The sequence below is a fragment of the Cariama cristata genome, unplaced genomic scaffold (assembly GCF_000690535.1).
Source record: "Cariama cristata isolate BGI_N322 unplaced genomic scaffold, ASM69053v1 scaffold3066, whole genome shotgun sequence".
NCBI classification, from domain to species: domain Eukaryota; kingdom Metazoa; phylum Chordata; class Aves; order Cariamiformes; family Cariamidae; genus Cariama; species Cariama cristata.
In genome coordinates, this window is record NW_009623658.1 from 169,247 (window position 1) to 192,287 (window position 23,041).

The 23,041-nt window shown below is 41.0% G+C and overlaps 1 protein-coding gene across 1 annotated transcript in view; it reads right to left on the reverse strand.

Moving 5' to 3' along the window:
* LOC104163724 (integrin alpha-9-like) overlaps positions 1-20,258 on the reverse strand; it is a gene marked incomplete at its 5' end in the record, with an annotated part of 103,722 nt that extends 83,464 nt beyond the window's left edge. The window contains 2 exons of the mRNA XM_009702826.1: positions 8,451-8,527; positions 20,103-20,258. Of these exons, the coding sequence (XP_009701128.1) occupies positions 8,451-8,527; positions 20,103-20,258 (233 nt within the window). The remainder of the gene's footprint in view (positions 1-8,450; positions 8,528-20,102) is intronic.
* Between the last annotated feature and the right edge of the window lie 2,783 nt (positions 20,259-23,041).

Below are 23,041 nucleotides of genomic sequence, written 5' to 3' on the forward strand. Positions count from 1 at the left end.
TCATCAGAGGTCTGTTATTAGAAAACAGAGATTGGGAATCCATATTCTTGTACAAGATGTGGACTACTGAGGGTTGTTACCACTCATCACTCGATGGCTCTATTACCATCCATATGGGTTCAATCACCATATGTTCAAAAGGAACAGGACTGCCCACTGCTATCAAACTGGACTTATTTATTTTGGGAGAGATTTATGAAGCTCTGAGCACAACTAACCAGATGGAAACCAAGAAACCATTCCTTCATCCCCATTCACCCTCAACAAGGGAAAACATTCACTCATTCCTGAGATGATGCTCCCACTGCAACTTGTAGTACATCCTGATTAATTGTGGGCTCTGCTGAGCAGCCCTTCCAGGAAACTGCAAATCCGATCCTGGATGAGCTACAACAAAGTTTTCCATGTGCCTCACAAACACAGCATTCAATACCCTAACAACTGTCCGTAGGTAAAAGATAAACAGAAGTAAACATAAATTATAAATCAGAATTATACTTCCTGGATTCACCAAAAAGACTAAATTCCAAACAGAATTACAAATGTACTAATATAGAAATGGTATAAGCATTTTTTTACATTGCACCCTTTACTGTGCAGCAAATTACTTTGAAATAACATTAAATTACACTACAATTTATGAAATCACCTAAATCAGTGTGAAACTTGGTATGACTTTTTAAGAAAACAGAAAGCAATTGACTCATATCCATTTCCCCAATGTTTTGTTGTTCTCTTCTCTCTGGAAATAACTCTTTTGGTAGTTTAAAAGATTGTGAGTTAGGACAGCACTGGGGTATGACCAAGTAACCAGTGGGCAGCAGATGGCTGCAGTGGGATCAGTCATGGCTCCATACTTGTGTCCTGGGAGTTGGGAATATCCATGTTGGTACACACAGCTTTATACACACAAAGTCTTGACTGAAAGCTCAAGATCGCTTTCCTAGCACTTGAAATGCTAAACCATTGCATTTTCTCTCTTTGGTTGTTTTTTTGTAAGGCAGAAAATTAGCTCCATCTGAGCAGCTCGGCTATTGAGGGTAGCCTGTCTAGGGTAAACAGAACATTGAAAATATTTTTGAAAGAAGTGTTTGTTCAATGAAAGATAAAATAAGTGAAAACAAATTCTTCATCTGCTATGAATGAAGAGGAAGGGAAAAACAGATATTATCAGAGCATGTAATTAAGCTCCAAATGAAAGGATATTGTTTTTCCCTGATCACGACTGTTTTGTTAAGATGCACTTCAGGGGCATAAAACCTCAATGGGCATGCCATGAAACGTGAGGCCTCTCTGGAAACAAATCCCCGTTGTGTGATCAAAGGAAGATAAGTGCTGAGGCGTGAGCCTGGTCAAATTTATGAACAGCTTTGCTTCCTACATTAAACCACAGGTTTGCAGCTTTTCTCCATGGGTTTGCAAAAGCCTATGATCAGTGAAAATCTTTATTAATTTTTTTTCATAAAACACTACTATATTTATAAGATATGCTCAAAAAGTTTTGAACTTTCTGATTAGAACTTCTTGTTATTGCTCCTTCCTTCAGAAGACACTTTCTGCACTGTTACTGCACCAACCTATGTTCAGTGTTGTTACGTCCTGCGCTGGTGAAAAGCAAATTGGACAAAGCTGTGATAACACATGTTTTTATCCACGATTTCTGGATTCCTTCAGCTCAGGTTCTGTAACAATTTGACAAGTCAATATGAAACTGCTGAGGTTCATTTTTCAAATCCAGGTGCCTAATGTCTGATGATGTGCTCAGTGAACCAGAGTTCTTCCACCAATTTTAATAGGTCCACGACCATATTCATTCCTTGCATCTATACACAGTATTTGCAGTTGCATAGCTAGTCACCTATGTGAAATTATTCATTCTTCGCTTATACATCTAATATTGCATATAAACTTCAGAGTTGTAAGCTCAAGGGCTGGAGGGGCCACAGGGCGGTGGTGCACACCCTCCCTTGCATTTTCAGTGAGGTCTGGGTTACTTCGAGATTACATCCCAAAACATCACATCCATTCATTTACTTGCCTATTAAATATAGAGCCATGCATAAGACAAAAGAGATCACAGAAAAAAAAGGAGTGTTGGCAGAAAACATGTTAATCCTTTAGTAAGACACAGAAGGAATTTATTTGGAAAAACAACCAAAAATTTCTGTGGAGCTGACCACTGGAAAGTACTTTTTCTTCATAAATTACCATTTCATTAAAATGGAAACATTTCGAACTTAATGAAATTTTTTGAGAGACTGGCATTTTGTCCATTCTCTGGCTAATTCCAGAGGGACCAACAGAAGGAGAAATGGCCCAAATCACAAACTTGGCCTTTCAACTGGAACAAGGCAATTCTCAAAACTCCCATTTCTCAAGAGAACTTTTGAAAGCATTGACTCCAACTCAAAAAAACCCCACAATTTGAAAAATCTTGAAAATTTCTGCAAAATGCACCTGTCAGCCCTTTGATTTTCTATGACTTTTGCTTCCAACTTCACATTTCCAAAATAAACAATTTGCAGCAGTATATACGGGAACCTTGGCCAGTCCGTAGGGGAAGAACATAAATTTGAGTCTAATGAACGGTGGCTGTTAAGGATGCTCTAAACCAACACATAAAAGCAAGCTGCTTATTCTAAACAGCCAAACATACACTCGGAAGCGCTCCAACGGGTGAGTAATTCTGTTTCTAATGACAGATGAAGGGTAACTTCATGTCATATAAATATATGGAAGACAGACTTCCTCCTGGAACCTTCTCAGGAAGAGCAATATTTATTACGTCATTTTCTGTTGCTATAATATTTATTACAGCAGTATTTATTACAGCATTTTCTATCCAAGGGGGCTCACAGTCCTGTGCTTACAACCTGATTTACATACCACGCGCACAGCTTGTGCTGGAACACAGCAGCTACATGACATGTCGCAACATCATCTTTCTTCTTCTACTGTTTGTTTTCGGTAAAGCTGCCATATTCATTGCGACGCGTGGGCTGTCAGTATATTTACACAGCCATACAGGATTTCCTTCCTCGCTGCATCTCGCAGGGAAGCCACCACCCATTCTGCTCTGGTCTTTTTAGCTGGTTTGTTTATTATAGCTGGAAGAAAGTCTGTTTTTTCAAACACCCTCACTGTTACTCAAATGTCTTCTCCATGGTTGTCACTTGGTTCCCGTTACAGCCTAAACAGGGCTCGATAACTACCCTTGCATTTGCAGAGCACCATCAGATGGACAGGCATCAGCTCAGGACCTGAAACTGCCTTCGTATGCCAGAGAAGACATGTGCTCCATCAGCCCTGCTCCCTCAGCACTTTCAGGTTCTTCTCAAAAGACCAGTGCTCCTTCGCCATACAAAGTACCAGAGGAATGGATTAGCAAATTTTAAAGGCTAGGGAGGTCTAATCTTCTACAGAAGACCTACTTCAGAGTTTCCCCCAGCACATCTTGAGGAAACAGATGCAGTTCAGCTTCTAAACAAGTAGCTACACAGAGAGGCTCAATAAAAATGTCCATTTGCTACAGAAACCTGATGGAAAAGACATTTGCTGTGCTGAAAAAACAGAGCGAGGCATTGAAGTCAAGCATGATATGTAACAAATATATTTTTAATATTAAACAATATTTGAAAATAATAGCTAACAGAACACTTTAATTGCATTTTGCTTTTCAGTACTGGATTGTTGGAAAGGAAAATTGGGTTTCTACTGCTGTCCCAAAGCTATGGCCATAAAAATAAAGTTTATTGCAAAATATTCTATTCCTGTTTCTTTTACGGTTTCAGGTTGTGTCATTAAAGTTACCTGGATGCAATACATAAATATCTTCTTTACGCTAAGATACTTTTAAGTCTCCTCCTTTAGAAATATCCTCCCCAACCCCCCAACACAGGGCATAACCGCATGGATAGGGCCAGATTTTGCTATCTCCTGTGACAGCTGCAAGATTTAACACTGGAGACTCTTTGAAGGGGAGGCGATGAGCAGTCTCTCTGCTCTGTGCTGCCAAAACCTCGCATGTTTATTCTTTAAGAAAAATGGACTTGAAAACAGTCATGACTGGAAAGATGGAAAGCCTCTCTTCTTCTCCTTCAGTTTCTCCCAACACTGCCTTCAACAGCACACTCCATGGCTCCTTTTTCCTTACTCTTAAGTTGCCATCTGTAGTTTTAGGCTAAAAACACTGACACTCCTACGAGTAAGTTCAGGCCAACCACTAAAAAGACCATTTGCAGCAATACTAGCACACACCACTGTAACTGTTTCTACATGCGATCTCATAGTATCTGCTGTAGAAAGTTAAATCCCCAGTTTGCTTTGCCAGGTCCAGCCTTCAATACTACTGTCCCTTCTTGTGAAGCTGCACGTTCTTGCTGGCAGAGGTGGCATCAGCGAGAGGTGAGGAGTCCCACAGGCAGGTTTCCAGCCACCGCGTTGGAAGACACCCATAACCATCCTAGGCAGATGTTTCCACATTAGTGAAGAGCTGGTTTTTGTTGAGGAAATTTTGCTCAAGTTATGAAGGGGCTTTACCTCAAGATGAGTCAGAAAACTGTAGAAAAGTTGGTTGGAAGGGATCTGTAGAGGTCAGACGATCCATCCTCATCCTCCTTGACACAGGACTATTGCCAGTAACAGGTGAGGTCAGCAGGGACCTTACTTAGCCAAGTCCTGAAGCCCAGGATGGCAGAGCACACAGTCTCCCCATATCTCAATCCTGTGCAGTACGAACCGCCTATGCAAGAAGGTTTTTCCAAATCCCTGGTCTGAACCTACCAAGCCACAGTCCATGACTCTTGCCCCTCTTGCCATCTGCCACAAGCAGGAAGAGTTTGGCTCCTTTGTCCCACGATCCCTTCAGGAAGTTGGGATTGGTTTACATGCAAACTGATGCTAATGAAGGTGGATGAGCCTTAAAGAGACTAATCTGTTAACTGAAAACAAATTTTTTTCTTTCCAGAATAAATGCATTCGAACTCTTCTTCACTCCAGTACAGTGTGTCACCCTGCCCTTCAGCTCAAGTCTCCAAGGACATCTTTCACTATAACAGAAGTATTAAAAAACCAGAATACAGAAATCACCACCACATCCCTCTCCCATCCTCCCAAATCTTTGCAAAAGCTTCCAGATAGAGTCAGAAGGTTTTAAGGTTCTTTATCATTGCCCGGTTTCAATCAGTCCTACCCTACTCACTTCTCCAGCTTCCCAGTGGAGGGTTTCAGCTTGCCCAGCAGCACTGTTTCCACATGCAGCAGCACCTCCACAGCACGAAATAACAAGGCAAACTCAATCGTATCTGGCCAGAACAGCAGCGAAGCTTTTAACTGACACATGCAGATTTGCATTTTGAATAAATAGCCATATATTAGGTTGCTACCTAGACCAAGCGTTAACATCCCTGGCTATTTGTTATTTATCAAAGTGCAGTGCTCCCAATTTGAGGGCACATAAATAAGTTTTCTGAAGAGAGGGAGGATCCCAATAGCAGCAAAAACAGAGGAGACCTGGTTAGCTCTTGCCAGCACAGGCTGGTTTTCCTATTAGACATTTGGTATGGGTGCAGTCTTTTAAGTGGGTAATTCTAGTGATTCAAACACATCCCAGGTGAACTCTAAATCCGAGTGGCTTGGGCAGTTCCTGAGCTCATGAGTGTGATCTCTGCAAGCAATTCTCTTGATGATAATGTAACCTGAGCTAACGGCCTATGTACATATATGCTCTAACCAGCACATGTTTGAAAGCATATTACATACAGTGACGGGCAAAACTATGCCCTATGATATACAGCTCTCTGCACAGCTTTTGCCTCTAACATGCTAAAAATCCATGCAAAGTGTTTAAAAACAGCCAGAGAAAGTCGATCTGTCTAGCAGAGAGCCCTGTATCCAACCATGTTTAAAAGCAAGAAGCCCATGGAAGAACAAGGCAAGCCGATGTATTTCTGCAGCTTCCAGTATTCATATTTGCCATTTCTTTACCATGTAAACTCTCAGCATTTACAACATTCCCAACAGTAAAATCCACAGATCAATCACATGCTTCATGAAAACATACCTCCCCATTTGTTCTTTCCATTGCTCTGAATAGGTTAGTATGATTAGCAAACTTCATCACCTTGCTACTCCTTTTTAGCAGATTATTCCCCTGATCATTTATGAACGTGCTGAATACCACTGACCCCAGCACAAGCACTCATGGTGTTTTCTCTACCAGGAAAACAAACCATCTACTCCTCCTCTCTATTGACTATCTTTTAACTAGGTAGTAATGCTCAGGCACCATTCCTCTCAGACCTGGGCAACTTACTTTCTTTGTGAACCTTTGGTGAGAAGTCTTAATAGAAGTCTTTTGCAAGCCCAGGTAGATGATCTTAACCGGATCACTCTATCCACGTGTCCAGTGACATCTTCAAAGAGCTGCAGCAGATCTGAGAGACAGTACCCACTGCTGCCTTCCCACAAACGTCCTGTTTATTTCAATCCAACGTATCTGCGTGTCATTAATTGCATTCTTTCCGCTAATAAGTCCACCAAATTTAGCCAGACGTGATTGTTTAGACAAAGGTATTGCCATAACCTTGCTAACAATGAAGTCAATTGTTTAGTGCAGATAGTAATAAATGAGTCACCTTTTTTGCTCCTTCTACAAAAAAAAAGCTTTGTACACAGATTTAGCATAAACAGGAATAATGTGGAAAAACGTTGATAGGATTCTTTAGCATGAAACACATGGGGTTGGAAAAATTACCATATTCTTCAAGACAGGCACTTCTCTAAAATCAGAATCCATAGCATGTTTTTGTAGTTTTACATGCAATAATAATAATAAAATCTGGTTTTTTAGAGATACCCATTGCGTTCCATTTCTTAACAACTGAAGCTTACACAACCCGTTATCTAAAGAAAACCCATTCTGTGCAGACTTGATGGATTTAACGACGTCCTGTTTATTTCAAACAGGAGTTCCGAGTGTCGCTGGATAAAGAAGTTTCGAGAGCATTTGTTCAACATTGTGCCATACAAATGTAGAAACTGTATTTGAATATCCTAAGCTTTTTCGACAGTTGTGACTTTTAAATTGCCAAGATAACATAAATAACAGCCGTAAAAATAAACAGTCCGATCACGAATACAGCTCTTACTGCTGTGATTACTATACACTGACAAGTTTTTAGGACTTGTTCCTTGCTTTTTTTGATTATTCCTCAACTGCAGGGCAAAATCCCTCACTGGCTTCCCTAATCTGCACAGACACGTCTCCAGCTCTCAACAGATTTTGCTCACCACAAAGATCGAGCAAAAGGTCAAAACTCCAGACTAATCGCAGTCAAAGCTCGGACTCTGCAACCTGAGACCTAACCCTGCTCCCAGCCAATCCCTCAAAACATTCTTGTGGACTTCAGTCGTGTCTGGAGAAGTCCGTAACTTCTCAGACTTGACTCTGGTTCAGTTTTGTGTCCAAGTACAGTTACACCATGCTGTAGACTTATATAAAACATGTGTCTATCTCCTGACTACTACTTATTCCTTCCCTCCCATCCCCCCATAAAGCAGGAGCATCTCTTCCCCTCTCTTTCCTGATCTGGAAGCAAAGCATTTCACAGAAAGCGTCTCCATCAAAGAGCAAAACCTCTGGCACACAATTAAATAACTCGCATCAGCACTTCCATCTCTAAAAATGTGCTAAAAATGCTGGAAAAAAAGGAAACAGAAGCGATGTGTAAAGTTCACCTTTAGCCTGATTTATCCCGAAATTGAATAACTGCATCCTGGTAAAACAACAGGTATTCTGCTAGGATCACCAGTCACAAGGGACAGAACGTAAACTTCACCTCTGGTCTATTTGACAAAGTTTATTATCCCAGAAGAAAGTGAAATCAGACACCCCTCCCCAAGTTACGAACAAGAATCTGACAAAGAGTAGTAGTATTTCAGGAGAGTTAGCAAAACTACAAGTTCAGAAACAGAGAAAGATAATTTGAAGAAGATAATTTACCATGTTCTGAAGAGGTTTTTTTTAACTTTCCATGTGACATTTTTTCTGAACAAGACTGCTTTTCTGCAGGCAGTTTTACTCCTACCATGTCATAAACAGAATTTATCATTTTTGAAAAATTACGTGGTCCACACTGATACCTGATTCGGGCATGCATCTTTACTTTCCCTGCCCCTCTCTGGTATGCGCTTTTTTTTTTCTCCAGTTTTGTCTACTGTGATTGGGAAGATGAAGGTGTCTTGCCCAGTAAGCGCACAGAGCCCACCACCACAGGAGTTCAGATTCTGTGTACATCTCAAGACCTTTCTGCACTAAAGACGGTATCACCGTCATCATCCTTCAAGTCTGGATATAAAACATCTGTATTTAGATTTTTCAATGCCATCTTACATAAAATGAGTGGCATACTAGTGTGTAAGGAAGGAAAAAAAATAATTCACCTACTCACCTAGACAGCAACAATTTACCCTGAAGTTTCAAATCAGCAGCACAGTCATCAGATTGACAGTTCCTCTCAAAAACAGTCTGTGAAAAACAGAGAAAAGAACTGTTACAGTATGAAAAGAGCAAGATCAAAATTCAAAGAAGGAACATGCTTGGATGAAATAAAAAACCACCAAAACCTGCGATACAGGAATATATTGTGTGAGTTTTAAGGAAATCCAGGGACAGGCAAATCTCTTCTTTATCAGAACCGTTTGTATTCTCTAACTGAACAAGAAGTTTCACCAAAATCAGATTCTCTCAGAGGTTCTACTCAATCCATTCCTACTTCTCATATGACAAGAATTACTGTTTACACAGTATTTCTGGCACTCTTATTTCTCTTCTCAATGCATGTCCATGGAAATGAAACAGAAAATAAACTAGTTAAGAAACTATTTTCAGTCCTAAGGATTGCAAGTAAGGAAGTCACGCACTGAACACATTCACTATTGTTGTAACGCTCTTCAATTTGCCAAATATTCAAAGGACAAATACCCAAAATGAGGGCTGCCAGCACTGTTCAAGCTAGGAAACCCGACAATCCGCTGATCTCTTCCTTTAATATGAATGTCCTTTTCTACAGGCTTGGCTTCATGACTTTTATTACCAAAGTAAATATACTTCAATCATAAACGTAAAGACAGTAAATCTCTGCATGACACACATAGCGGTCAGATAAGGTTGGAGAGAATCAAGGGGAAAAAAAAAAAACCCACAACACTAAAAGAAGATACAGAGCTAACGCCCAACTGTATCAGGACTGGAGAAAGACTTTGAATCTTAAGTCGAGAAGGCACAGAGCTTTCTAGTCCCTGTCTCTCCAGGAAGATTCTTGGCTAAGGAAGCACCTTGCTCTCCTTGTTCGATATTGTCAGAGCTCTCTAAGAAGGACTGGGCCTTTATGAAGTTAATCGGTGTTGGACTAGCGGATATCAAACTATGCTGTAGGTTGTACCGACTTGAAAAAAGAAGAGAGATGGGAGGTGGACAGTTTATTTCAGGCTATTTACCTCGCCCTTTCACTTTCCTGTCCCACCTTTTGCTTTCTCAGAATGTCAGAAGTGGAAATTGTGGAGGATTTAAACACGAGGGCTGAACTTACCCTTCCTCCTTAATAAAGACTACCACACCAGAGGACAAGAATAGCCCTGAGACAGGAACCAGCACAAGGTATCCCTCTCGAAACACGGCCCGTTTCAGAGGTACAGTCTCAAAAGTCCTCAGAATTAATCCTCAACCACCTTAGTAGCTATATATAGGAAAGATCGTTTGACCTTCAGAGGAGAAAGAAAAATAAACTGTGAAAATATTCTTGCCTGACAGTTTCCCTATTTGCATTGCAGAACTCTTGGCAAAGCCAACAGAGCGATTAAAGATATGACCTGCATGTTTCAAAGAATAAAGTACTGTAAGTACATTTAAGTAACTACCTAATAATCTTGGAATTTTGTTACTAAATCTATAGTTGCAGTTCTTCAGAAAGAATGAACAAATACCTCATTTTCTAACACTACTGAGCATGTATCTCTTCCAACGTATCATGCACTAGACAGCAAGCTACTTTGAAATACACCAGGAGTATTTTGTTATGTCATAGAAATCCAAATTCCTACACAGCACTGGGACGGGAGAAAGAAATAAGGATGATGAGTCCCCACATCCATAACTGTGTGGGAGTGAACCCTTTGCTTCTGTGGAGGATCTTGAACTCATTCAGGTCTGGGAGGAGAAAGGATTTCCAGTCCAGCCACCTGCTAGGACCTATCGATGCAGTCACAGCTTGTTCAGCAGCCCATTTCCATCACAAGTTAATGACATCTATGGACTACTTTGCTATTTTCTGCTATTTCCCTGGTCTGCATAGACGTTGTCATGGCTCCACTCCACCTCCCCCTTTTTGTGTGCCTGCTAAAGCCTCAACACTGTAGCTTCTCCCAGTCAATCTACTCCTCCATTTTCTTCTCTGCTATCTTGAGCCTCCCCCTCCCCAGCCTGTTGCTTCTTCTGCCTTTCCAGGTGACTAATTCCTGCCTGTTCAAATCCCTCCTAAAGTGTGTTTACTCCTTAATTCTTTAAGTCGTCATAACATTTGTGAGCACTGCTTAAATATTCTGTTGCTGTGCCCTTACTTGGTCTACTTGGTCTGTGATTTCTTTGAACTGTACCTAACTCAACATTACATCTTGTTAGAGCAAGAGTCCATTCCCGGGATATGTACAGGCACTACTACAATATAATCACTAATTTTAACTCTAAGCAATCTTTAACACGGTTTCAGCTTTACAATATCAGTGCTAGGGATTAATAGAGCTCTTTACATATTAAGTGTTGAATAAGGTAACCAACGGGCTGTATGTATTATGCAGAACTGGAAAAAGCGGTTTCAGCTTTACAATACCAGTTCTAGGGATTTATAGAGCTCTTTACATATTACAAGTGTTGAATAAGGTAACCAACAGGCTGTATGTATTATGCAGAACTGGAAAAAGGGAAATAGGGTAAACCAAATTCATTGCATTGTGGAAACAGTTCATAATTTTTGCAGTTACTGTTACCCAAAGTGAAGAGGAACAATTCTGAACAGTGGTTTTACTGAAGTCCAATTGATTCTTACTGGATTCCACTTATATTGTACCAAGTACCTCACTGCTTTGCACATGTGTATCAGAGATGGTCAGGAAGCTTCTTTACATAGGAAATACATACAAGAAAAATTTCAAGGGTGAGCGGGGCGGGGAAGGGGCAAAAACTGTCCTGAATAAGAAACACAGCTGCATCTCTTATCTCAAGGCCACCACACTTTTATCTGGCCTTTCCAGGAGAGAAATAGGTGTTTGTGTGCTCAGTAGCAGGGACAGGATAACCTTGGTGTTTCTAGGACACATCTTTACTGTACAAACACAAAGCTAATGTCAAGCGCATGCGCAGTGAGTCTGTCAGACTTCCTGCAATCACCAGATCTACAGCAAAGCTCATAGCAAATCCAGTGTTTCCGCTGGATCCACGATTCGTCTCTGCGCTTTCCCCTGCTGCACAGAATCCAGGAGCTATGGGGAATTGCTCCATAGCGGTTCCCACCAGGTCCACCAAACCTCCCGGACAAACACGGTCTTCTCAAATTCTGTGTGGCAACTTTTCTGGGTAGAAAAGATGATGCTTCTTGGGAGGTCAAGAAATGCAGTAGGTATATCCTGAAGGGTTAGTGGAGATGGATGTTGCCCATGTCCTCCAGAGGGTAAGTCAAAAAGCCTACATTAAGATACAGTCATTATAAAAAGTGACTATACACATCTGTACACAATGAAATGTATGGTATGGAGAGACCTAGAGCCAGCTAATAAGGAAGGGGCTACATCTAAACAGGCACTCAGATCAGGGCCTCAAAGCAAGTACATCTGTGTACATTAGATCATGCTAGTAACACAAAAGTAATTCTACTTAAAGGATGCAGGATAAGGGGGCTTGTTAGTCTAATAATCCTTTACTTCTTAGATCTTGATGCTATATGGCTATTACCACGTTATCTGGTGAAGTTGGGTTCCTGGGTCATTATTTAGGGACCAGGATATGGGATCCAATTTTCAAAAGTACTGAGCTGTAAGCAAGTCTCACTGCCTTTTCTAGGAACTATTTCCTGTTTTATAGCTTTACAAATCAATCATTTGGACATTAATGTGCCTAAAAATAGACAAAGGAGCCTGATTTTAGACCTTTATTTATTTTGTCTTTAAATTTTCAAGTTGCCTATAAATAAAGCTATCACCTACAGATCTACTGACCACAGAAAGAGAAATAGTGACTAACTCTCCCCGGACATCCTATGCTTCCCTATACTACTCATGGAAATGGTCCATTCATATATCCTGCTGAGCCAAGTGCAAAATGGCTGATTTAAATTCCCACTAGAAAAGCAATTAACATTGTGAAAAACTTTCCAGGATTTCATCAGATGTGCTGGTTAAAATGAGAACACGATTCCCACAATACCCCTAGTGAGTGGTGGAGCGAACACAAGACAAAGGCAGGAATACCAGGGGAGCGATAAGTGTTCAATAGAACCCTACTACAAAACCAAAGAGCCGTGCCAGTACTGCATGGTGCAGGGGACCAAGTTTAGCTAGCAAGCTCCCTCAGCTCCATGTAGGCTTCATCAGAGCATGTCTTCATGCAAAGAAAACAGATGCTCATTTACAGGGCATTAGCGTAAGAAAACAGACACCGGCCAGTAATAATTATTTTACTGCACTAGTAAGGGTGCAGCCATGTAAGCCAAACTTCTCCAGCTGGGGAAGGCTACAGGGGAATTCATCGGCTTTACTGAGTGGAAGACTCCAGGCCTACAGCTCATGACTAGCACATCGCCACTTGTCAAGCCATCTAAGGCCAAACGCAATCATTTCTCCTCTTTTTCAGCTGCATCCTGCTTTCAGTAAGCGCTAAAAACTGGGCTGGAGTGGAGCACCAAGCTAAAAAGGAGAGCAGATGCTCAAATATATGAGGAACAGGAACTCCCAAATGAAATCAGCTGTTAAGAAAAGATCAGGCATGAAACCTGTTAGCTATTGAAGGCAAGCATAAATTAATAAACATATGTATTAGTTATTGCTCACAGCAGTGAGTGCATTTAACAATGCAATCTTTTGTCCTCATATTCTCCTGGGGTGAAGAACTACAGTTGGTGGCAATAGAAATACACCCCCAGCCTTTCAGAGCTTTATTAGATTTCTAGTCTGACTCACTCATTTTTCAGGCTGAGGCAATTTTTTCTTTTTTAAATCATTAACAGTTCAAATCATCCAAACAGTGTTCTCATTTTACAAGACTTCAGACCTTATAAATTCATAGAACAATAGATGGGAAAGACCTATCGGGTTAATTGTCCCATCTCCCCATACCATTATAGGATGGATTTTTGCAGCACGTTCCTCAATATATTTTCCTGCCTTGTCTTAAATGGTCTTCCATTTATTTTGGAAGACTACAGAGTAATCCAATTATATAATCTCAGGAGGGTTCTTTAATGATATTCGAGAACATTTTCTACTCTAAAACTCCTTATTTCTACTACTAAAAGTGGAACTGTGCAAGATTAATCTTTTTCACTCAGGATGCTTTCATACTTAAACATTTTAATACAGGAGTCAAAACCTTTGTGACTCATCACACAATTGTGTAATTAAAAATATAAAAGCATAATAACAACGACAAATGAAAAACAGATGTGGCACCTCTGTGTCAGCTGGAAATGCAAAAAAAAAAGTCTTCAAATCATCAGATATGCAATTTATGCCTACCTTTAGCTCATTTAGACCCCCAAGGATATGTGAAAGTCCTTTCCTATAATCCACCTGCATTTCAGTGATTTTGCATTTATGAATGCTACTCTGAAGTGACAAGGATTTTTAGGTACTCTGAACTGAATGATCTAATACTATTTTATCTCCTCTCAAGATGTTAAGTATCCCAGTTAAGCTCTACTGATCCTTCTTACAACTGCTGAAAAGATACGAACAGAGCTAATGAAGCTCGGCTTCCTGAAGTCTGTCACCTGTCCCTGTGGCTTTTTAAGAATATTACAATTTTCTTTCATAGCTCCACGCGTAAGCAGGAATTCCTCTTTTCTTACAATTACAATTCTCCATCCACAGAGTAGTCTGGAAATGAAATGCATGCTGTTACACTGAACTGCAGAAATTACCCAGTAGGATTTTTTAAGTTAGGGTTGGGCTTGCAAATGCTTACCGTGATCATCTCTCCTTTCTCTACCTATTTATTTGTAGAACCTGTAAACTAAATCAGATAATTCATGTCCTACCACCTAAGACAGGATCCCCCTGTAATCTGACCTTCCCCCGGCACACATGCCAAGACACGAAGGTCTATACATCTCCCTGTGTGTGTTCATGTGTATATTAGCATATGAGGTTGGCTATTTTTCTTTAGGAAGCCCATGAGATCTAAACCTGGGGATGAAACCATGTCTTACACATTCTCAGTTACGTTGTTTTTCCTCTACTGTTAAACAGGAGTATGAACAAGTTGGACAATCCCTGGCCAAGTCTGTCATTGCTTAAGAATGAGCATATAGAAACACGCATACCATCAGAGGCACTCATTTCCACTCATTCTTACTTCAGCAAGTTTGTTAATTATAAACATTTCAGAGGTACAGTACATCTGGACACCTGCTGTTCTTGTTCACTTCTGAATCTCTTCCAGACTTGTAAATCTTTCCTCTTCATTGCCATTCAACAACAACAACAAAAAAGCAGGCAAATGTAAGACTCAGCCTAATCCCGTACACGCTCAGGGTGGGTCCTTTCCAGATTTCCTGGCACAAAGAGCACCCAGTCCCTGCCAGTTCAGCACCCACTCTTCTCACCAAACTCATCTAGAGCAAAAGGCAAACACCACCGAAGGGACGGCACAGGGAAGAGTGGAAATCACCACTTTCAGCAATCCCACTCCAACCAAAGGAAAAACAATGGCAATTAAGCAGGAAGGGTGGCACACGGTGGATCTCTGCTCGAATCAATGCAGAAGATAATGTGGGAGCTTGCCCTCCCCAAGGAGGAAAGAGCCTGGTGGCAAGACATTTCATCCGGAACACGGCAATTAGGCTGACGCCTGCAGTCTCCCAAAGACTTCCTATGTGCCTGGGCACGAGTCAATTAACCTTTAAACTTTCCACCTATCCAGCTACTGACAGGTATACTCAGGTACTGAGGCTTCAGCTGTACCAGTAAATTAAACTGCCCTGGCCTCCAAGACAAGAGCATCCTAACTCCTGATCTATGCCTGGGAATGGTTTGGAGTATTTGGCAGATGTCAAAATCATGCCAAGAGCCATTCCAGCAGCTTACCAGGATAAAGAAGTCACTTCAACGCCTAGAAATGTCCCCAGCACAGCTCAGTTTGCTGGCAGAGACATGACCTGACTCAAGCAGGCACAGAAGGATCTCTGCTCTGGAGAAGGCACCACTAACAAACCTGGACCACACTGTTTGCATGGATGCTGCATTTCAGCCTGTCCAAATCTGTCATTGCTTCGTCCTCAGTATGAGACTGGAGGTGTGTGTGCGTATTTTAAAATAGAGAATGGCATTATTTATGCAGCAAACCAAAAAAATCACTGAAGATATTCATAATTCAGCTCCATAAAAATCCTCCTTTACTTCCTCATACCTGCCAACTAAGCTAATTTATGTGCAACTACTTAACCAGTTTTTCAAACACAAGTATTTTGAAAAGTCAGTCCTCTGCTTTAAAAAGGTGAAGTTTATCCCAGAGACATGCAGGCTCAGTCACCCGGAGGTGCAGCACTGTACCCAAATTCTCACTGCAAGTCAGTTGGCACAGCTGGGAACAGAACGTCCTGAACATTTTTTGTCTCTTCTTATAAAACTTACAAGCAGTTTTACGGCAGATCATTCACAAAGTCCTGAAGACACTGATGCAATTAAATCTACTGAGAATATTTTCCTATAACAAAATGGTGTCTCCATCCACATAACAGCAGGTGATTTTATTACAGTATTTAGAACAGGCAGAATTCTAGCATACCACATTTTGAACTGTAAGATACAATACTGGATACTACTAGGAACAAATCCCCACTGTATTTGGCAGGAGATCTTTCTCCTTCTTGGTTCACATGTATTTATACAGTGGGTATACAAAAATAAATGTTATAGTACAAACCACTTAGAATGAACTAAGCCAAACCAAGTTCTAAATACACATTAATTTCCCTGAAGTAAGATGACTTAGTAGTTTTTTCCAGTGGATGGAGGTAGCAACTGGATTTGGGAGGCAACAAAGAAGCTAATGGAAAGTCATCCTCAGGGTGGGAATTTTTAAAGTTCATAATATGCACTCAAAAAGTAGAATCTTCCCCCCCCCACACCCAGTCTTGACCCACCAGAGACGTTCTGCTTGAGCAAACTGAGCTGGCTAGCCACTTACAACTTGGAAAGCTGTAATCTTCTCCACACAAGCAGTCTCCACCCAACAATTGTACAAGTTGCCGAGGCATCTATCAATAGAGACATACACATAACTCTTAAGTATTTGCTTTTGCTACCACAAAAAATTACACCAAGCTATAGCAACCATCGTTTCTGGTAAGCATATACAACTGTTACTGTATCCTGGGCCAAACAGTCCCTCAGGCCAGTTTAATTTCATTATTACTTCATTTTGGAGTATCAGAGTCTCTTTGCTTACAAAAAATGGCCAATACATGAAGTCCCAAAATTGCATGCTTTCTCATCAGGAAATTTCAGTTAAGATCCTTTTCTTCAAATCAATCAGATGTTTGAATTATTTATCATATTTTGATTGTTTCAAGAACAGTTCATTTAAGAATAGAAGCAAGCTCCTTCACTGAACAGTCAAGGTTTGGTTTGGTTTTAATTTTAAACACAAGCATTTTGCATTGTCTTGCAGTAAAAGCTGCATTCTTTTAAAATAAAGATGACCAATAAATAAAAGCATTTTGAATGATATCCCACATGCACGCACATGCATGATATCCCTTTACTACTATAGCTCTGCTTTGGTTTAAGCGATTACTACAAGACCAGACTGTTCTCTCACATATAATCTAATACAGACTTAAAGGATGAATACCCAACAAAATCCTTTTCTGCAATTATGTTATTAGGGAGATGTCACTTCTGGTGGGGGGTGTCCATGAACACTATTTCAACGCTGCCTCATTAATGCATTAGAGCAAAGCTCCATGAAGAACTTGACATGCTCAATATAATCCTCAGTTCTCATGTCAAGAGACCTCTTGATGGTTTTCCTGCCTCCTTGTTTGGGAGCCATAGGGCTGTACACTCTTGCTGGGAAGTCACATATGCATGCGGGAAACATCTGGTTCATGAAAAACAAACCAAAATCCCAGTGAAAGTGATCAGCTTTAACATCACTTTAGTTTAAATAAAATAATATCTAGGTGACTATAAAGCCCACATGTTTGCAAGATGTGTGGCTTTTCAAGTAGGTCTAGCAGACCTGCAGGAGGATCTTGAAAGACAGAAGTCTCCCACTTTCCTGCCCAGTCACAGCTCCCTCCCACTTCTTCAGCTATTCACTACTTCCAGTTTCTTCTGCATACATTCACAAAAAACTTTTTAGAAAAGTGTCAACCTCTTAACAGTATCTTAATGGTGCCTCGAAGCAACAGATGCAACATTTCTGATTTCAAAATGCCACTTCTTACTGGATCAATAGGATCCAGGGCTTTTGAAGACCACACACAGCTAGCTGTATTTAAAGACTTCAGTACTAGCACTAATACTAAGCTTGTTCACCTGCCCTCACCCATGCTGAATCGTCCGAAAACAGAGCCCACTAAATCTGTCTTGAATTGGACTTCCAAAATGTGAAGTCCCTCCGTCATCGCTAGATTCTTTGAAAATATAAAACCTTTATTATATCAACTTTGGTTCCTACTATCCCTCTTGACCTTTTAAAACAATTTCTACTTGTGAGGCAAGAAGAATCCTGAAAGACAATGCTACGCCCTGATTTTCCCATGAAATGGGTCTTTGAGGACCCCGCCACCATGCCTCGAGGCTACTCCATCAGGGCTTTGTCACCATGACTGCCACACTAACTCTGAAGCTCTTCCACTTCCTTAGCTGAAAGCACACTTGCAGGCACACCCCATCTTAAAATCCTTTTCTTACTATGCTAAGTGAATAACATCTGGAAAGCAAATGGGAAGGGATTGTTAAACTAGCTCCCTCTCATCCAAATTACACAGGAAAACAAGTCAGGGAAATTCCCAACATATTTTTGTTTCTGCTTTATAATCTCAGCATTTAGGTATTTTAATATTGATCCGAGACTATGCCTGCAGGGCAAGATGTGACCTTTTGAGCTGAAACCCAGTGGTAAAGCATCCAAGCAGTTTTGTTCGTGTAACACAAGTTTTTTTAGTACACTGCTCAAGTTCCAAAGTTCTCCACAAATTCCCATCATATCTTTGCAACAACACAACATTCAGATAGATAACAGCCACACAATCCCTCTTCATAAAAATACGTACTACTTAGTTGCGTCATTCATTCATACATTTACAAAAATAAAGCATACTTGAGTAAGTACTCATGTCTCCAAGCACAAGGATTATAGCCAAATACAGTTCAAAACACTTGGGTATATGACAAAGCAAATGTCTTTAAGCATTTTAGTTAATTTATGGGGTTTTTTTTGAGTAGTATTCAGGGACCTGCAATTTCAACACAATAACATATCCTTATGAGCAGCATCAGAAAGCAATGTTCCAGATGACGATGCAAGCCTCAGATTCGAGACAAGAATTTTCACAGCTATTAAAAAAAGTTTCCTATTCACAGGCAATGCCAGCTTGGAAATAAACTTGTCTGGATGCAACCCTGAGCAAATCCATCTAACTTTTAAGTTGTCTCTGCTTTGAGCAAGGAACTGGAACTACAAAGGTCCCCTCCAGCCTAAATTATCCTGCAATTCTGACACACAAGAAGTTTTGCAAGCCACAGAAGAAGTCCAATTTCCCCGTAGAGCCTCGAGCTTCACAGTTGGATGCTCTGGTGCCAGCACAGTGGGAGGCTGAATTGTCCTGCAGGCTCCTTCCTGGCCAGACTGTCCTGCACCTACCAGGATTGCGCTCAGACTGGAGTCTTTCCAAAGGTCGCTAACAGGGTCTCTCTCCTCGACATGACTGCCTGCTTCGTGAACCCTGAAGGTGTTTAATACCTTCATAAGCACTGTCTTGATCACTCCTGTCAAAACCTGCTAAAATCCGTCAGCATTTTCCAATGATACTAGTAAGGTCAGGACAGACAAACAAGAGAAGTGGGATAATCACATATACTTCAATTCCTTAGGGAACAATTTGGGAGAAAGAAAAAAAAGATGTCTACTTTCTGAACGAGAAGTGTTTCAAAAATCAAGGCAGTTCTCTTGCTCTCACCAAAATTAAAGACAAAAGGGTTTTCTGCAATGCAGTAGAGCAAAATAGGATCCTTGTAAGTACATGGCTGCACCTACATTTTACTTTCTCTGAAACAAACCCATCCTATTTTAGCATGGCACGTCCTGCAATAACAGCAGGTCTCCCCTGTCACATCACTGGATGTGAGGAGCCCTCAGGAAAAGAGGGCAGTTGGCCCCGGCAATTTTTTCTTTATTCTGTCCACCGTTCTCCCCTTACACAAAGGGGCAAGTTCCTGTGTCCCCTCCTGGAGTTAGCCCTGTTGCTCCAGCACTAACGAAGGCTTAACCTGGAAAGAAAGCCAGGGCCAAGCCTTTCACAAGAACCTCCTACAGAAAGGGACAAGCCAGAAAGAGCAGGACCTTTCTCGTCCTTTCCCTTATTCAGTCTCCTCCTTCCCAGCACGAACACCCTGAAATAAGAAAGTGACCTCACCTTGCACTGCCCAACCTTGTCAGCACAAGTCTTTACTACATCATGGAGAAGCACTAATGTCAGCAACAGTAGAGATTGTATAAAAAGGTTACTGTGTGCAAACAACAGAGTCTGGCAATCCCCTTTTACGTCCACTCCTGCAGTCAGCTCAGTCACAGGCCTTCCAAGGAAATAACACAGTCCAAATCTGACCTGATTCCTTTGTGCTATCTTTTGTCCTTTCTTCCAGCGGAGAACAGGCCTGAGAGCAGGTAGTTCCTTGTCCTCTTTTCCTCTTTCTATCACGTGTTCCCCAAGGCTGTACGCAGCTTCAAATACAATTGGAGATATGACGTCTTTGACTCTTTTCTATAAAAGAAAACAAACAGATATTTCACTTATGCGTATAGGCAAGTAGATTTTTATATACAATAATTGTACACAGAATTAAAGCAGATTTTTATATTCAACACTGCAGACAAGAAGCAGCCTTCTCTACTTTATTCTTCTCTGTGCCAAACAGGAATAAGCACATTATACAAAGAAAAAAAAAGTCAACAGAAAAATTATTCTTTTGAGACCTACTCTTGGTTCCACAGAAGCAGCGGCATATTTTACACACCTAGAAATCAAATGTTTTTCAATAAAACCAAGACATCAGACATAGTGGCAGTGGTGACAGCAGCTCTGTGACCTCTTCTCCATCCCATAAAGAGGACCATGCATGCTCTGGGGCACTGCTAACCCGCTCAACAGAAGAGACACCAACACCTTCAGCCCCTCCACAGTCCCACCCTTGGAGTAGGAGTTGTACCGTACTGAGATTACTAAATAACAATGCTACAATTCACAGAAGATACTAGCTTTGCTCTCACAGAAAATCACGTGTATTAATTTAAGCGAGGATTGTGTCAGCATACAAGAAGACTACGTATACAGAGAAAGACGACTATAAAAGAGCATGCCATGCAGCAACACACACAATAAATCATCAGGCAAATCACCACCTAATCCAACTGTATCCAACCAACTGTGTAAACATGGAACAATTAAAAATTTAAGGAGTGGGTTAAATTAAAATCCACCTAGTTTTTCTAGCTCTATTACTGCAGTATGGCAAGAATAAGTGCTTAATGACTTTTAAGTGTTTTAATACGATCTCGCAGGGTTCAGTCCAATGCTCTTTGAAGTCAAAGACAAGTTTCCCATTGACTTCAATGAATGTTGGAGTGTGCCCATATTGTTCGCTGGTGTCTCTTTGCTTCATTTTACTGGTGAAATTGTGACTTCCAGCAGCTAGATTAATTACATGTGTGGATATTCCCTCACCATAGCCCTGGGGAAATATATTTCACATACCCACTTGTCTTTAATTAAGGATGAAAGTATGAATGCTACCCAGTTATTAATTTTGCCACATGTTCAGTCCCTTCTGCTCACAATCCTATGAACACAAAGGCGACAGTCTGTGGGATTTGTCCTCGGCAAGACAGAGAAAAGACAGTTCTGCCTTGCAGGTACACCACAGACTGTCTGGGATGTGAGCACATAAAGAGACTAATGAATATTTGCCCAAACACAATCTGGAGAAGTACTATTTTAGGTTGGAAATACATCCAGTTTCTTTCTCTTTCAGTCTACCCAAATGTACCGCTTCCAGTGGTTCAACCATACACTGGTAACATAGCCCACAGACTGCTTTTAAATATGGCTGATTTCTAAAAGGAAAAAGATGCAACGACAATCAGGTCGCAAATAAACTGAAAAATCCTTTAATTCAAGGAAACTGTATGTGTTGCTTTTCTTACAGTTACACAGCCCTAATGAAGTAGATTTGCCAAGGGAAATAATTTCCACAAGCAGCCTTTACACGTATTCACAATTTTTCACCATGACGCTGCTGAGGAAGCGTCGAAGGTTAAAGACACTTCTGCATCACGAAAAAGCACCCCTGGCAAATCATAGCACAGGGACGGCACAGCTTCATTAATGGAAAAAATGTCTGGAGGATTTAAAGCAAGTGTAATACCCAAGGAGTTCACATTATCAACAGAAACAACTGCATAACAAGGGTTCAGTGAGTAACAGCAATAAATATCCTGCCAGTACAGACTGGATGTCACTAAACTGCTGCAAGTTTTCCCTGTGCCTGAATTAGACTGGGGACCTGAAGCTGGGTTTCCCCACAAGCCATCAGCTATCCTATGTAGTTTTCTTGTTCTTACAAGCAGTTTCTCCAGGGTAGCGGGGTTTTTTTCCTCCTCTCTTTCAGACCAGATTTCATTCTGGACATAAGAAACTTTTGCAATAAGGCTTTTGCAGAAACCAATACACTTCAGCCCCAGTAAATTACCCTTCCTGCAATGGAAACAGCCCTAGTCGGCTGCATCATTTCATCAGGATCTTTCATCTGTTCCTGTGAGGTACGTTGTATGACATCACTCTGAGCAGAAGAAAAAGGTGGTTTGGTATGAACAAGCTGGGTTTTTATTAGGGGTATTACAGGATGATCCCTCACTAGTACCCAGCAAAGGCAAAGAACTCAGAGTGCAAAAAGAGCACACTTTTAAGAGCATCTAAGAAAGCAGTAAGGCGCTTGGAGATGTTTCAAAAGACACCATGATCCTGAAAGCTCACCCTAAGAAAGAGCAGGCTTGCCATCTGCTCTCCCAGAACGATCACCTCAAAGAAATACATATTTTTTAAATGCTGTGGTAGAAGTTGTGCCTGGCCACATATTTCTTCCTTTTCATTTTCTGGCTTGGCAGGGGAGAAGAAAGCAAGCAAGCAAAGCCTCTGCCAGATTTATGACTGCTTTTCTGTTTGGCTTTAGTACCAAAAAGTCCTTAAAATCTAAAAAGTAATCACAGAGCAACGATCGAATGTCGGAGCTGCGATTCTGAACATCACTTCCAATTCCCTCTCAAAGATGGAGCATGATGACCGTAAGAAATAATTTTCTGCGTTTTTCACAGGCACAGCGTATGGCTCATCGTGACAACACAAACACAAGCACAGACTCCAACATCCTAAAGGCACGCTGCCTTGGCGGGCAGCCACTGCCTTCTCCAACCTTAACTTTGTACTACCAAGAGCTCCCGCACATCAGGAATGTGGGCAAATTTGGATGGAACAAGACAGGGTTTTAGTCA